Raw genomic sequence first — 16,073 nt, forward strand, 5'->3', positions numbered from 1 at the left:
ATTGGTTCTAGAAATTTCTAAATTGATCATTTGGGAGGGTTGTAGATACAGGGCTTGGGCAACTTTTCTATAAAGAGCAAGAAAATAAATATTGCAGACTTTGTGGGCCCTTGGATTTTCATCAGAACACATCACCTCTGCCTTGGTAGCCTGAACATGGCCCTGCACAATACAAAACTAGACACAAAACTAGCGTGGCCATGTGTCAGTGAAACTTTATTTGTAGTCACTGAAATTTTAAGTCATGTAGTTTTTACACATTATGAGATATTATTCAAGAATTTTTAATAATGTAAACTCATTCTTAGCTTACAGACTGTACAAAGCAGGCAGTAGACATGAGCTGTAGTTAACTGATCCACGTTGGAGACAATGAAAAAAGACAACTTTTCTTTCTAATCTTTGTCTTTTGTTTCTTTTGAGATGTTTTTAAATAGCCAGGCCAGTGCAGCAGAGGCTCACTGATTTTGACACAAATAATCAGATTTTGACAGAAATAATGATTTTCTGTCTACTTTGACCCAGAAGTATTGAGTCTCCTGGGGATGCTTTCCTTCCTCTTTTCCTTCATTTTTTTTTCCTTAGGACAAAACTTAAGTCTTGATTTCTAAAACTCATGAACATAATATATACTGTTCCATTATACTGATTGCTAGCTGACTCAGTCGCGTCCAACTCTCTGCAACCCCCATAGACTGTAATCTGCCAGGCTGAAGAGATACAGTTCTTATGTGTTTACAAGCCCAGATTTCTTATTTATAAAACTGTAAGATCTTTGCTCTAGTCAACGTGGTCTGCTTGGTTATTTAGACATGCTTTATCTACTTTTTTAAACTCCGTATTTTCCTCTCACCAGTCATGAATGTCCTTTCTCTCTCATCCTTAATGCCTCTCTTCAGGTTGCATCTTACATAAGTCCTAAACAAGTTCAGAATAGCATCACACTGATTATTCCAGGGGACAGGATTGAATTACTGATAGAGAAATCGTAATTTTATGATTTTCATTAATGAGTCTCACCTGATAACTCTGGAAACAAAGAATCCATGAGCTGGCTTCGTTGGGGAAGAGGAGTTGGAGGGGTGCTGGCTTTGTATGTGCCCAGGACCTCAGGTTATAAGCCAAATTCAACCGTTTTAAGTCAGCTGGTGGCTGTTAGGAAGCCTTTCTCACTAGCTCTAGAAGAAACTTGAAATAAAATGTCAGAACAAAATGGGCTCCATTATTAAATAGAGATGACTGGTGAGCCAGGGAGGAACTAAGCCAGTCTCTGGGCTCAGCAAACCACCCAAGCCCAGGGTTTGGAGCTACAGATCACCCAGCCGCCCCAACAATGAAAGGTTCGGAGCCTAGACTGGCAAGTCTGGTGCTGCCACTTACTGACTATATGAAGTTGGTCAAGTTATCCCCAGTGATAACCCAGCAAAGGGCACAATAAATGTACTTACCCCATTATGTTGTTAAAATGATTAAATGAGCTAAAATATAAAAAGCACAACATTATCTGTCACATTGTATTAATAAATGTTAGTATATAAGCTTTAATTTTGAAAAAGACTCTGAAAGTTTCAAATAAGAGAGTTGTCAAACTTTTTTTGTTTTTCAGTGTTTGTTTCTAGACCTTTATGTTTTCCCTGCCTATTGGAGAGGAAGACATTTTCCTCTACCCTTCTAGGTTCTTCTGGCTGGTCTATAAAATTGGCATGGGACAGATTACAGGAAAAAACAAAACAGACTCATAACTCATCAAAATGGTCAAAGCTCTCATCTTAAATACCACCTTCAGCCCAAAGACAAAAGAGGATGTGGGGGTATTGGTTTCAGACTTCAAAGGAGAGGAAGGCAATTCACATGGAGCAGATGTTTCGTAAACAAATATTTGCTGGGCCAGGCAGGGACAGTGGTACCCAAGAGTGGACTCCGCTGCCTCACCCTCCCCCTCAACTGTCCCTGGCCATCTCTGGCCTGTATTCTTTGCAGATGCCACTGGTGATAGCTCTGTTCTGGGAACAGGCCCTTTGTGTAATTCTTCTAGGCAGTTAGAGAGTGAGGCAAAGTTTCTTCCTCCGTCTTTTTTGGGCCTTGATTGTTTTCCGCTGTAAGTGATCCACATGCCAAAGAAACATTCTGAGATTGGCAAGTTTTGTACCTCCACTTCCTTTAAAAACTGATGGAGCAAAACCAGAATATCTGCTGCTTTTTTTTTGGAAGGAATGGCTGGGTAGGATGAAGATCCCTGAAAAGGTCAGGTTGGTCTGCAGGGTTGCCGGTCACCCAGTGCAGGGTGACTTGTCAGAGCAGGTGTGCCCTGGTCCTTCCTCCCTCCCAGAGACTTGCTAGGATGAAGGCAGATCCAGTGATTCCCATGTCATTTAATATTTTAAGTTGAGTCTGTTTTACTGTTAGAAATAATAATATTGGGATGAAGAAAATAGGCTGTTTTGATCTATGATTTCTGTTTAGCCTGGGGTAATTACTCTGAGACAGGGATAACTGCTTTAAAGCACCATCTGGTGGACGCCAGGTGTTAATGCAGTTTTTTCTTTGCCACCTTTTCCCACCTTTCTCCAGAGCTGACAGTTGAGTGGAGAGCAAAAGACACAAAGACCTTACTGTCACAGAGCTTTTAGTTTGGGAAGGTCAGTACACACTCACTCATGTGCACATATATATGTTAGGATGTGTGCTGAAGAAAACTCAAGCAAAACAAGAGCATGAGGAGGAGGAGGTGGGATGGTGTAAGTTGACACTTGAGCAGCAGTCGGTACTGTTACTTCCCTGGTGGCTTAGAGGCATAAAGAATTCACCTGCAGTGCAGGAGATACGGGTTTGATCCCTGCTTTGGCAAGATTCCCTGGAGAAGGAAATGGAAACCCGCTCCAACATTCTTGTCTGGAAAATCCCATGGACAGAAGAACCTTGTGGGCCACAGTCCCTGGGGTCAGAAGAGTCAGACACAAGTTAAAAATTAAACCACCACTAGCATTACTGTCTAGGGGAAAGACTGTCTCTTGGCAAAAGAAAAGTGAAGCAAAAAGCCCTGAGGCCGAATTCTTGTCCTGCTGAAGGATGCCGGTAGCTAGAAGGTGTCAAGGGATCACACAGGACATGCAGGCCGAGCTCAGAATTTGAGCTTCTGCTTGAATGAGATGGGGAGCATTTGGAGGGCCTGGAGGAATGACGTGAACTGGGGCTGTACGAGGATCACTGTCGAGCTGTTTGAGTAGGATGTGAGGTGTGGAGACGCAAGAGACCACTTAGCAGGCTCCAGCACTGGGCTTGATGAGAGATCCTTTGGTTACCAGTTTAGCGCAGATTTTGAAGATGGACGGTTGTTACATGGGGTGCAAGAAGAGGAAGAGCCACGGATGGCTCCAAGGATTTGGTTGCAGCAGGAGGTAAATGCTGATAGCAGTTCAAACTGTGTACTGACCGACGTGAGCTGGGGCAGGAAGCGTTGTCAGGTCCAAGCAGGTAGTTACACTTAACTTACTCAGTGGACTAGATCTAAGTTAGTGGGGGTGCCATTAAAAAAGTAACCGTTTTAATGGTAAGATAATGCCCATTATTTACTAGTAGTCAATAAGTGAAATAGAACATTCCTGACAGGACTGTGGTTAGAATAAGCTTATAGACTATGGTGTTAACTTGTCATGAGTTGCATATCTGATTTATGGTGTGAGCACATAGGACGTGAAAGTTATGATGACTGCCAGGATCATGTGTCTCATGGAGGAGGGGTTTTTACTCAGTGCTCTCCCTTTGGAGCTTGTTTAAAAATATCGGTGCCCAGGCTGTAAATCTGACCTCCCAAATCAGACTCTCCAAAGCATGCCACCCCCATGTATGTATCCCGGCTCTTGGGAGACTCCAGGGCACCCCGGGTCTGAAGCAGCACCAGCACACTCTGAGTTAGCCCTGTGGGTGCTGATGTGGGTTCACACCTTCGTGTTTTTGTGTGTGTTTTATTCAGCCACCTCTATTAAATGGTTGATATATGCCCAGGCACTATAAAGGATACAAGGTAACTAAAGTTAACCCAGGTAAGATACGCCATTAGCGTAGAGTGAAATCATGGCAGTGTAAGGTGGTGAGTCCTTTTGCAGCCAGACTGTAAGTTCTGAAAAAGGAGCAAAGTAACCGGGAAGCTACAGAGGCTTCTGCTGCAGAGTGGACATGTGAACTGTTCTTGGACCAGGGGAACAGTTCATAAAGAGAGAAGGTAAGGGGATCCCTTCCAGACACTGCCATCTATCCCTGAGGCAAGGGCATGAGCCTGCAAGACTAATCTTATCAGTGTACGAACTTGAACCATACAATTTAAATGTTGGGGCCACAGGGAGTGGGAAGTGATAAAGGGCTTTCCATCCAGGTGACCAGGACTGAGGGAAGACAGACAGTTGGGGAGTAGGCGTGAATATATCCTGATAAACAATTGCTATTAGTATCGACTTTGCCAAAAAGTCAGCAGATTAAAAAAAAGGGGATAGCACAGATTGTAAAATTTACCTTGTCCTGCTTTTGTTCCTCTGTAGGTTGGCACAGGTCTTGGGCCTACACTGGAGTTTTATGCACTTGTATCTCAGGAACTGCAGAGAGCTGACTTGGGTCTCTGGAGAGGGGAGGAAGTAACTCTTAGCAATCCAAAAGGTAATAACTCATCTGTAAGTGTGTCAGTTTGTCATTATCAGGTAAGGGCCCATAACAGTTGATGTTTAGCTTACAGTGGAGGGCCAGGCCCTCTGACATTTCTTTTCACCTTTGTTTTCTCATTTATCAAATAAGAGAAGCCCTTCCAGCTCCAGAGGACTTCATTCTGTGATCTGCTGACTGATACTGAGAATACTGAATATCTTCAGTTCAGTTCAGTTCAGTCGCTCAGTCATGTCCGACTCTCCGCAACCCCATGAATCACAGCACGCCAGGCCTCCCTGTCCATCACCAACTCCCAGAGTTGACTCAAACTCATGTCCATCGAGTCGGTGATGCCATCCAGCCATCTCATTCTCTGTCGTCCCCTTCTCCTCCCGCCCCCAACCTTTCCCAGCATCAGAGTCTTTTCCAGTGAGTCAACTCGTCGCATGAGGTGGCCAAAGTATTCGGAGTTTCAGCTTTAGCATCAGTCCTTCCAATGAACACCCAGGATTGATCTCCCTTAGAATGGACTGGTTGGATCTCCTTTTAAATATTCTTAATTACCAGGTTTTGCCTTGTTTTGTGAAATGACACCTAAAGTTTGATGATGTACTCATTTTATAGGAAGCCAAGAAGGGACCAAGTATATTCAAAACCTCCAAGGCCTGTTTGCGCTTCCCTTTGGTAGGACAGCTAAGCCAGCTCATATCGCAAAGGTTAAAATGAAATTTCGCTTCTTAGGAAAACTAATGGCCAAGGCTATCATGGATTTCAGATTGGTAAGTTTAGAGTTGTTTTTCTTAAGTTCTTTTATACTTCTGTTCTATGCCAGTCCCTTAATCCCCTACACTTAATGCTGTATTTTAAGAGAGCGCTTTCACAAATGTTAATGTGCACATGAATTGCTTAGAGAATTTCTTTGAAAATCCAGTTTTGGTTCAGCAGTTCATGGGTCAGGCCTGGGTTTCCACTTTTCCTTACCAGCATCCAGGTGATACCCAGATGCCAGTCTGTGGACCACTCCTGTGGTAACGGAGGTTCAGAGAATCAAGAACCATTAAGGGTGGTTTTAATTATATATATATATATATTTATATATATATATATATATATATATATATATATATAAATAATTCTCTGGGAGATCTTGGTTGAAAAAAATGAGCTGTTAATTATTTTTGAAGTTTCATTTTAATTACTACTAATTGTTTCTTTTAAAATTCTTTTTTCTGAATATGCATTAATACAGACTAAAGTAGAACTATGTTCACTTGGTCCAAAATAGAGTAAGCTGCTTCTGAACATCTCTTGGTGTTGAGATCCTTATGGAGAATATATGTCCATCACTGAAAGCTTCATTTTTAGGGTCAGTGTTTAAATAGGAATCTTCAGTATTCAGGGTTTTTTTTTTTTTTCACTGTCAGGGCCCCAGATTGAGTTTAAATGGGGACAGTTTTATGTAATAAGAGAAATAGTTTTTAAATTTGTCGTCTGTCCCACCCCGGGGATTACATGACCTTTTAAAATGACCTCTTGGAGTGTCACTTAAAGAATGGAGGCACTGCTCGAAGCTTAATATGACTATTACAGCATTTGCATCTTCTCTTTTAGGTGGACCTTCCCCTGGGCTTACCTTTTTATAAATGGATGCTCCGGCAAGAAACTTCGCTGACATCACACGATTTATTTGACATTGACCCAGTTGTAGCCAGGTCAGTGTATCACCTCGAAGACATTGTCAGACAGAAGAAAAGACTTGAACAAGATAAATCCCAGGTAAGCTTAGAAGATGGGGTCTGTGTTAAGTGATTTCTGTTCGACCTAGGTATTATTTTATATTGGAAGAGTTTAATTGTTATTATAACAGCTGAAACATATGATTTTACAGTGGGTAAGATGGCCTGTAATAACAGCAGATGATGAACAAGCAACTTGACCAGCAAATAAAATACATCCCTAACTAAAACCATAGGGCTTGTTTATTACATTTTAGGTGGACATTATGTATCTAGGCAGATACTCTGTCATATACAATTCTTTCAGTAAGCATTTGAATCAATAAAGCTATTCTCAGGACAACAGATTGATTTTCTGAAAAGATGGCTTAATTTAGGAACAACCCATTTGTTTCTAGAGAAATCTCAGGAAGGTATTTTTAAAGGTCACGATGGTGTCATTATTTCTTGGTAACATCTCTTGAGATTTCTCTGTTAAATCTCATGAATAATTTTGATCTTTATATCATTAATGTATATTCTTCATATATTAACAAAATTAAATAATTTGATTCAGTCTGAGAGTAATAGGGTTCTGTATCTGACATTGGAAGAAGACAAAATTTTATTTTTTGAGAAGCGGCATAGAGTCAGACGTCTTTATATTGGGGCAAGTAACATGGACCGTTGATAAATCAGCTCGTGTATTTTGTAAACTGCATAAAATAAGAATAAAGAATTAAGATTCTATAGCTAGGTAAAAGGTTATGTCTCTCAATAAGATAGGAACTTATTGGAGCTGGGGCTTTTAGAGAACCTTTTTGTCAAGAAAGAAGATGATTTGTAAGAATTTTATCTCCCATATTTATTGATAATTATTAATGGTAATTTTTGGGTAAATATTTATTAAGAGAAATTGGTTTTTTAAAAAGCCAGATCCATCTTTTCTATATAAGATCTGTTGTCTCAGGATTTTTAGAACCAGTTAGGTTTATGCTTACCAACTTTGTAAAATTTAAACTACTGTAATCTTATTCAAGATCATCTCTTAGGTAAATAATGCAGTACCACCACAAACCATCCTCCTCAAACCTCTCCCCCCACCAATAAAGTACAATTCATGACCCTCTTCCAAGAGCCTTACATGTATTAATTCATTTAATCCACTGTGAGATACACATGTTTTTGTTTTCCCTACTTTACACATTTACACATGAGAAACCCACAGCAGATAGTTTGTGTTGCCTACCCAAGGTCACTTAGCTGAAATAGCTGAGAGCTGGACTTCAAACCCAGCTTTCTGCTCTGGAGGCCACTGTCTTAAAGCTTTCACAAGCTCTTTTATGTATCCTTGTCTCCTGTGTAGCCTGCTGCATTCTCTTCCTTGAATCTTTTGAGATTTGTTCTTCTAATGTTTATTATTCTGACGTTATCAATTTAAAAGTGTAAGATGCATAGTAAAAGAACCACATTCCAGAGAACGTCAACCAGAACTTGAAGACTGGTAGTATTCTCAAATGTCTTACCTCGTTATTTATAAAGCATATAGATGGAGCAAGGTGTCCAAGTTGAGCTTCCACTTGGTAATTTAAATTCTTGAAAAATACGTGGAAAATGGGCTAAAGCGTAGCTCTTAATTTAATATGTAATATGTAAAACGGCTAATCCCTTTTAAACATATCAAGGACATACTGTATATTCTAAATTCCTATCAATAATAGCATTGTTGAGAGCTTTCCGGTGGGAGAACATTAAAATGAAAAGTTTTTATTAAGTCCTTTTGCTCACAAGCATTTCAAATGAAAAATGGAAAACCATTCTTGTGTGTCATGAAATGATGTACTCAAACTGAGAGAGACATAAGCATGTGTTTTTACAGAGAAGCAAAAATTCCTACCTTAATGTTAAATAACTGCCCCACCCTAGCTCTATGTTTTGAATTATCTGGAATCCTAAATGGCTTTCAGTTTCCTCTTTTAAAAAGTGACTGTTAACCAGAACTTCCTAGTCTTTTTTGTTGTTGTTAAGTGATTACTTTTCTGCATCTTGACTGTCTAACCTCTAGGAATATCGTACCCAGGGGCATCTTTAATTCAGAAAGTCATTTCCCTTCTTTCTCCTGTACTTCTTTTTCTTTCTCCTGACATCTTATTTTCAAAGAGAATTTGCAGTTGTGTGTGTTGGTCTTTGATTCAGAAATAATATTTCATATAAGGCCTTCAAAATCTTAAGCATTTTTTAAAAGTGAGTAATACAAGCTGCTGTTAACATGTATCTGTCTTTAGAGTGGGACTTGACTTTTCTTAGGAATTCGTTGAAACCATTTTTCATCGCAGTGTTGCTGTATAAATACAGAATTGTTAATGCTGGGCCTGCAGTGATTGAATGAAGGATCTCTGGATGTTCTTTAGATTTGAGCTTGCAGAGAAAACAAGTTAACTACTTTTACTAGAAAGTACATTATTTGTATTTACAACTTCCTAACTCTGTTTTATTACTTAGTATTTGCTACGTACGTATATTGGATTTAGCACTCCAGTGTTCTTGCCTGGAGAATTCCATAGACAGAGGAGCCTGGCAGGCAACAGTACATTGGGTCCCAGAAAATCGAATATGACTGAGTGACTTTTTTTTTTCTTTCCTTGGATTCATTAAGATTAGCTGAAAATTTGTGAAAAGTTTGTCTGACTTTAGAGCCTGTACTCTTAAATCAACCATTATGCAGACTATTCAGTTCAGCTGTGCTCAGTTGTGTCCAACTCTTTGCAACCCCATGGACTGCAGCACGCCAGGCCTCCCTGTCCATTGCCAACTCCAGGAGTTTACTCAAACTCATGTCCATCGAGTCAGTGGGTGCTATCTATTATGACCTGTGAAATGTGTTTGAGTATGGTCAAACTGAGTAGCAAACATCTCATTTTGAAGGAACACTCAATCTTGTTTTCTTATATAAAAATAGTTGGATTTTGAAGTGTTTATGATTATTTCCTATGTGATCTCAGTGACTTTGTGTAGATTATAACAAAGAACAGGCTAAGAGCTAAAGAAACTCATACAGTTTATTAGCCTTTTATAAATACAAGCATAAATGAGTGAATTATTATTTGTGACAAACACCCTCCCTCACTTTTTTTTAGACCAAAGAAAGTCTCCAGTATGCGTTAGAAACCCTGACTATGAACGGCTGCTCTGTGGAGGATCTGGGATTGGATTTCACTCTGCCAGGGTTTCCTAACATTGAACTAAAGAAAGGAGGAAAGGATATACCAGTCACCATCCACAATTTGGAGGAGTATCTAAGAGTGCGTACTGGCCACATCCCCTGGAGAGAAAGCCAGCGGTGGTCACGTGGGGTGGGGCCAACTGCTATGAAGGAGAATGTGGGATGGGCGATCCAGGAAGCACAGGTGCATGTCTGGGAGCTGCTGCGCAGACTGGTTTGAGACCTTCAGTGCCTAGGGTGACTACATGAAATCCCTTGCTCCAGGTCTTAACTTCTGTTTGCACTTGAGACATTGTCAGATATTTCACAGTGCCTCATGTATAGCTGTGAACTCTCTGCCTTCAAGCTTGAATGCCATCTAATAATCTCATATTTTATTTGAGAAAAAAATCAGTGAAAATGAACATCCCTTGTGTTGTCTTTAAACTGCATTTCCGCTTTTCTCTCAAGCCACTTAACTTGACCTCATTGCCTTTGATGCTCTCCATACTTGTGTAGAGACGTTTATGTTTGTTTGCCCTCTCACCATCCTTGACCCTTTTTATTAAGGAAAAACAATTTTGTACTGATCCAAATTATATTTTAGATTGCAATCTATATGTCGTTATCATCACTACTTTTGGAAAAGCTTCTTTTGTTTTATTCCTGACATTGAATGGAAAGAGCACTGGGTTTTAGACAGAAAGCCACCTACAGCTCTGAGACCAGACTTTTCCAAAAGATGGTAATTGTGACTCTTGAAACGTTATATTTAATTCTCAATGACGTTTCATCCTCCTGGGAAGTTTCATCTGTTTTTCATCTGGTAAGGTAATTTATAACTCACAGGGATATTATATAAATAAATTTTTAAAACACACTAAATATAAATGCTTGTGACATTTTTTACATTTTCTTAATGACCAGACCCTGAATCAGAAGTTGACCTGACCTGTCTGTTACTTATGCAGTTTTCTGGAACATATTGTAAAGACCTTGAATTTTTTTTTTTTAAGAGATCAGGAAGGATATTCCACTGTACTTTGCCGAATATTAAATAGGAAAGAAACTTGAATTCTGGTCACAGATTTTTAGAGACTTTTTTTTTTTTTTCTTTGCAGCTGGTTATATTTTGGGCACTAAACGAAGGTGTTTCCAGACAATTTGATTCATTTAGAGATGGATTTGAATCAGTCTTCCCACTCAGTCATCTCCAGTACTTCTACCCAGAAGAAGTGAGTAGCTTGTGTGCAAAAGAAATGGTCATCTCTAGTTCCATACCTGTAATTATCTTAGTGAGGTATCTGTGCTTTTTAATCAGATACCCTATTGTTATGAGCAAATAAAATTGTGGAGTATTGGGCATTAAGAGGGTAGTTTGGGAAAAATAAGATCATTTCCTGAGTAAGGAAGAATATTCAATATGATGTGAGTATTTTTTCTATAATATATTTTCTGGCTGAATCTGGAAATCTTTGAACGACTTAGCATTTTAATCTCAATTATTTTTATGTCCACTGATTTGCTACTTAGTGAAAACATGTGTACCTGGCACTTTTAGGCACTAAGTGTCACCTGGAATTGAAAACAGCAAGGGTTGCTTTTGGAATTGGATCCTGGTCCCCGCTACCTGGAGCTTTCCAGGTGGCTCAGCAATAAAGAATTTGTCTGCCAGTGCAGAAGGAAATGGCAGCCCACTCCAGTGTTCTTGCCTGGAGAATCCCAGGGACAGGGGAGCCTGGTGGGCTGCCGTCTATGGGGTCGCACAGAGTCAGACATGACTGAAGCAACTTAGCAGCAGCAGCAGATGCAGGTTCAACCCTGAGTTAGGAAGATCCCCTGGGGAAGGAAATGGCAGCCCACTCCATTTCATAGGAAATCCCATGAACAGAGGAGCCTGGCTTCATGGGGTTGCACAGAGTCAGATATGACTTAGTAACAAAACAACAACCCCACTGCTTAGCTTTGTGACCTTATCCAGGTTTTCGTATATAACCTGACTGACTCATTCATAAAATTGAGGTAAACTGTCTCACTGAACAAGATACATAAAGTACCTGACAGTGAGTGACATGTAGTAGATACCAAATTTCACATGTGCCGAATGGATTTTCTCAAAGTAGACAAGTCATCCCACAAATGGGCAGTCAACCAGGTGAGAGATGGTTTAATTGGATACTGATGTTAGATTTTTATCCTAAGGACATGAGCGTTTCTTTCTTTCCAACATCTGTCCTGTAGTGACTGTCTTAGTCCTAGACAAACATCTGGCATAGAAGTGCCTTTGCAAAACAGGAAAACCTCCCCATTTGCTGTTGATTCATCTTTCTTCCCCCACTTCTCTCTCCCGCTCAATATTCTCTCTGTTAGCTTCCGTTATTGTGTGCCCCTTTGTTTCTAAAAGTCAGGATGTATAAAATCTCTCTGGTCAGAGGTAGATTATGAAGTTAAAGCCGCTAAAGAAATGAGAAGAATTAGGTAGGTTTTGGTTCAGATTAAAGGCTTCTCTAGAACCTAGTTCCTGCAGATGGTCAGGGCACCGGTTACTGTCAGCTGCAGAGGAGAGTGAATCTGTGATTAATAGTGGAAGAGCATGTTGTCTAAAGAGCACCACGCAGAAGCTTGTGACTTCATATCAGCACACCACAAAACAGAATGTGTGCCACTTCGCTCAGTTGTGTCCTTAGTAATCTGTTGCCCTTGTTTAAACACACAGCTGGATCAGCTTCTGTGTGGTAGTAAAGCAGACACTTGGGATGCAAAGACATTGATGGAATGCTGCAGGCCAGATCACGGTTACACTCATGACAGGTAAGGCCTGGGCTCTACAAGGTTTCAGATAACACACATAGGTCTAGGTTTTAAAGTTTGTTTACCTGTTAAAGGAGGCTTTCCAATATTTTGGCTTCATTTCTCTCAAGACTGGGACTTGAGGGCCGAAAGGGTTTTTGGGCTTTTCCGCCCCAAGTGTTTCTGTGAAAATGGGCAGGATAGGCAAAGATGGGGATGCCAACGTCACCCCACTACCCATTTTATGTACAGTAGAGTGGAAATACCTGTACAGTCCCAGACAAGTCTCATTTATCACCAGAGTAACCATTCCATTTGAATTCCAGCTGTAACAACAGAACAAATTTGTGTGCATTTACAAAGTGAATTCATATGTAGTCATATTTACATTTAACAGTCTCTAGCTCATTGTAAGTCAAAGGTGTATTTTAATATGATGAGATAACTGATGTATTTATTTCTGTTGTAGTCGGGCTGTGAAGTTCTTGTTTGAGATTCTCAGTAGTTTTGATAATGAACAGCAGAGGTTATTTCTCCAGTTTGTGACAGGTAGCCCACGATTGCCTGTTGGAGGTGGGTACAACTATTGATTTATTGTAGCTGTGTGGAGGCGGGTGGTGAGAGAGAGAGTGTGTGCATGCAAAACTTCAGTGCCAACCACAGGATATTTTTTGACTTACAAGTGCTTCTTAGTTCCCTGGTGACTCAAATTGTAAAGAATCTGCCTGCAGTGTGGGAGACCTAGGTTCAGTCCCTGGATTGGGAAGATCCCCTGGATAAGGGAATGGCAACTCACTCCAGTATTCTTGCCTGGAGAATTCCATGGACAGAGGAGCCTGGTGGGCTATAGTCCATGGGGTTGCAAAGAGTCAGACATAACTGAGCAACTAACACTTTCTTCTTCTTTCTAGTTATATAGTATTGCAATGTTAAGTTTTCAGTGTACTAAGAGATAAGAGAGATCATTAGCAAGGCAGTTCATAGAGACTCTTACACTGAAGTAGGATTGCTCATGTACATGTAGTGCTGCTTCCCTGTATTCAGATTCTCAGGCATTTGTACATTATATAAACCCTTAGATGAGAAGTGGTTCTAAAGTCTGTTTTTTTTTCAGAAATGAATATGGGTTGAATTGGCACTCTTTAAAAAACATAAGGAAAGCATAAAGCACTGTTTGCCGCCATGTTATAGTGACTTTGAATGGTAATTAAAGCAGGTACCAGAGTCCCTACACTCAGTGTATCTTGAATGGGTAGAGTTCATTACCCAGGAAGAAAAAGTGCCTTCTGTGTGTGGTCATTTTGTGCAGCAGAGCAGTGTGGGATGTTTTCTGATGGAAGTAGATAAGAAAGGGTACCTACGCTTGTGATTCCAGGCCAATTCTCCTCATGGTTGAGACACGAGTTTTCCCTGTGCTCTCTGGCGGGTGTCCTGTAAACCGTTGTTGTTCTTCCTTCCCTCTTCATCAGGCTTCCGGAGCTTGAATCCACCTTTGACCATTGTCCGGAAGACCTTTGAATCAACAGAAAACCCAGATGACTTCCTACCCTCTGTCATGACCTGTGTGAACTATCTTAAGTTGCCGGACTATTCAAGCCTCGAGATAATGCGGGAAAAGCTGTTGATGGCCGCGAGAGAAGGGCAGCAGTCGTTCCATCTTTCCTGATCACATCGGGAAACGCGGTGTCTGCCTGTTACAGCAAAAGACAGCAATCATGATTTCTTTTCTAAATGTGTCACCTGAGTCAAGGAAACATGTTACGCCTTCTCGTTGTAGGAAAATGGCTTGCAGAATATAAAAGAGACACTTGGTTCCTCTTCATTAATGGCCCCATGGACTTAAAGTGATCAGGCCCTAAAACGTTGTTGTGACGAGGTTTCTTTAGCAAGTTCTTGTTTAAATTATCATTTATTTGACGAGTGAAGTTTTTAACTTGCTTTGCTGTGTGAAATTTAAAAAAGGGATGTTTTTCCAGGCTGAAACAATAAATGTCGCTGTGCAGTTTAATTCTGGGCTGTGTGTATCCATCTAGCTAAGTCTGCAGTTTTGCTTCCTCCAAAGACAACTCTTGTACAGAAATTCAAGCTCACGTGTGTTTGACAAAAACAGTTTAGTAGGTGAGCTGTGTGCTTTCCGCTCCGTGCCCTACACCCCCTCTCGAGTTTCCCCACCCCGACCCATGCACTGTCTGTGCCGCTCACATAGGTTTTTTGTGTACAAAATCCACAGTTGGTGCATCTTCGTCAGCCATGGGCTTTTGTTGTTCCATGTTCTCAAATTAAGATATAATTTAAAATTCATGGAATTGAAGCATATTGTCAGTATAATTCAGCCCTTATAACTGGGTAGCTTTTTCTAAGAGCTTAGATGTAACACAGTCATGGGGTATCACTGGCCTTACACCAGGGACACACTAGGACTGTTTATTACATGGTGATTCCTGCAACCACCACCTCCGTAGTGGAGGCAGGGAGATCTCTCCTTTGTGTCGGTTAAAAAGTTTTGCAACTTGGGCTGGCCAGTGTTTGTTATTCTATGGCCAGAGCATTTTGAATTGATATATACGGTTTTAAGCAAAATTAGCAGTTTCCATTCCCTGTTGGAGTAAAAAAACAAAATTTTTTTCTTTTCCCTCTTGTTCTCATTTTTAAGTTTTCTCCCACCGCCTTGCATTGCTCCAGTCTCCTCTTCCCCTCCTCCCCGTGCTCACTTGGGACAAACAGCCCAGCCTTTGTCTCGACACAGATAGAACACCTGTAAGCAATGTTCTGTCCAGTTGTTTTATGTGCTGATTTCTCAAATCTGCAATAATTCGTCAGGTTCCTGTTTTTACCTGAAAATAAATAAAGTTTGCTTCACCTTTTTGTTTATATTCTGTGCTGTAGGCATAACTCTCAATTGTATAGATGCATCTCAACGCAAGCAGATCATCACAGCTCTATGATTTGTGTCATGGCTGATTGTGCTATTCAAAGAATTGAGAATAGCAACTTGAACATGAAAAGTGGGAGGAGATTCCTTCCTTCCTTCCTAAGGTTCAAAATTAAGCCAGTTGCATAAAATTTGAGAGAATTTCCATAGTTCATCTTTCTGAAAATGAGGGATGAACTAACCTTTTTTTTTTATTGGACTTTGAGAAATCAATTTTGTTTGTTCTAAAGTCTTACTTCATTGATGTAGAAACCTAGCCTTTGTTCCCTATTCCACCACCTTAAAGAAATTCAGTGGCTTGTTTTATTTAGATTACTTTGTCGTTTTACACTCAAATGGCCTTATTCAAGCATCTTAATGAACCTGGGCAGTGAACCCAGTTGGGTGAGTTAGGTGGGATGGAGCAGTGTGTGGAGATTGAGGCACCTCCTAGGTCCTTGCAGAGACTCTAGCAAGCAAAGGGCTTCACCTTGGCATCACCTTGAGGGAGCTATGTCTCTGCAGTTCTAACATCAACACCAGGACCTGTGCAGTTAGTAGTTAACCTGTTTAAAAGCTTTCAGTCCATCTTAACTCCTTAATTTGGGAGGGGGGGGGGTGGTCCTTTGTTAATAAGGGGCCGGAAGACCCTTCCCATTTTCAAGCAATCTGCCTTGGCAGAGGCCTTAATACTGCATCATAGGGAAAAATACCCTTCATTTGCTGTTACTCCAGTTATGCCTTAAATTTATTTGCTGAGTAACCCTGTCACCACTCACTGCTCTCTAAGGATGCTTTGCACACGTAGACAGTTGGATAG

General features: G+C 40.6%; 1 protein-coding gene across 15 annotated transcripts in view; it reads left to right on the top strand.

The window, feature by feature from the left end:
- Positions 1-14,350, top strand: part of TRIP12 (thyroid hormone receptor interactor 12) — a 151,860-nt gene extending 137,510 nt beyond the window's left edge. For all 15 annotated transcript variants that reach the window (XM_088845055.1, XM_055397299.2, XM_055397296.2 and 12 more), the window contains 8 exons: positions 4,536-4,650; positions 5,260-5,414; positions 6,247-6,411; positions 9,488-9,652; positions 10,674-10,787; positions 12,269-12,363; positions 12,812-12,915; positions 13,812-14,350. In XM_088845055.1, the coding sequence (XP_088701181.1) occupies positions 4,536-4,650; positions 5,260-5,414; positions 6,247-6,411; positions 9,488-9,652; positions 10,674-10,787; positions 12,269-12,363; positions 12,812-12,915; positions 13,812-14,008 (1,110 nt within the window). In that variant the 3' untranslated portion in view covers positions 14,009-14,350. The remainder of the gene's footprint in view (positions 1-4,535; positions 4,651-5,259; positions 5,415-6,246; positions 6,412-9,487; positions 9,653-10,673; positions 10,788-12,268; positions 12,364-12,811; positions 12,916-13,811) is intronic.
- Positions 14,351-16,073: the final 1,723 nt, after the last annotated feature.

Source organism: Moschus berezovskii, chromosome 2 (genome assembly GCF_049115385.1).
Source record: "Moschus berezovskii isolate FMDL1 chromosome 2, NW_MosBer_1.0, whole genome shotgun sequence".
NCBI lineage: Eukaryota > Metazoa > Chordata > Mammalia > Artiodactyla > Moschidae > Moschus > Moschus berezovskii.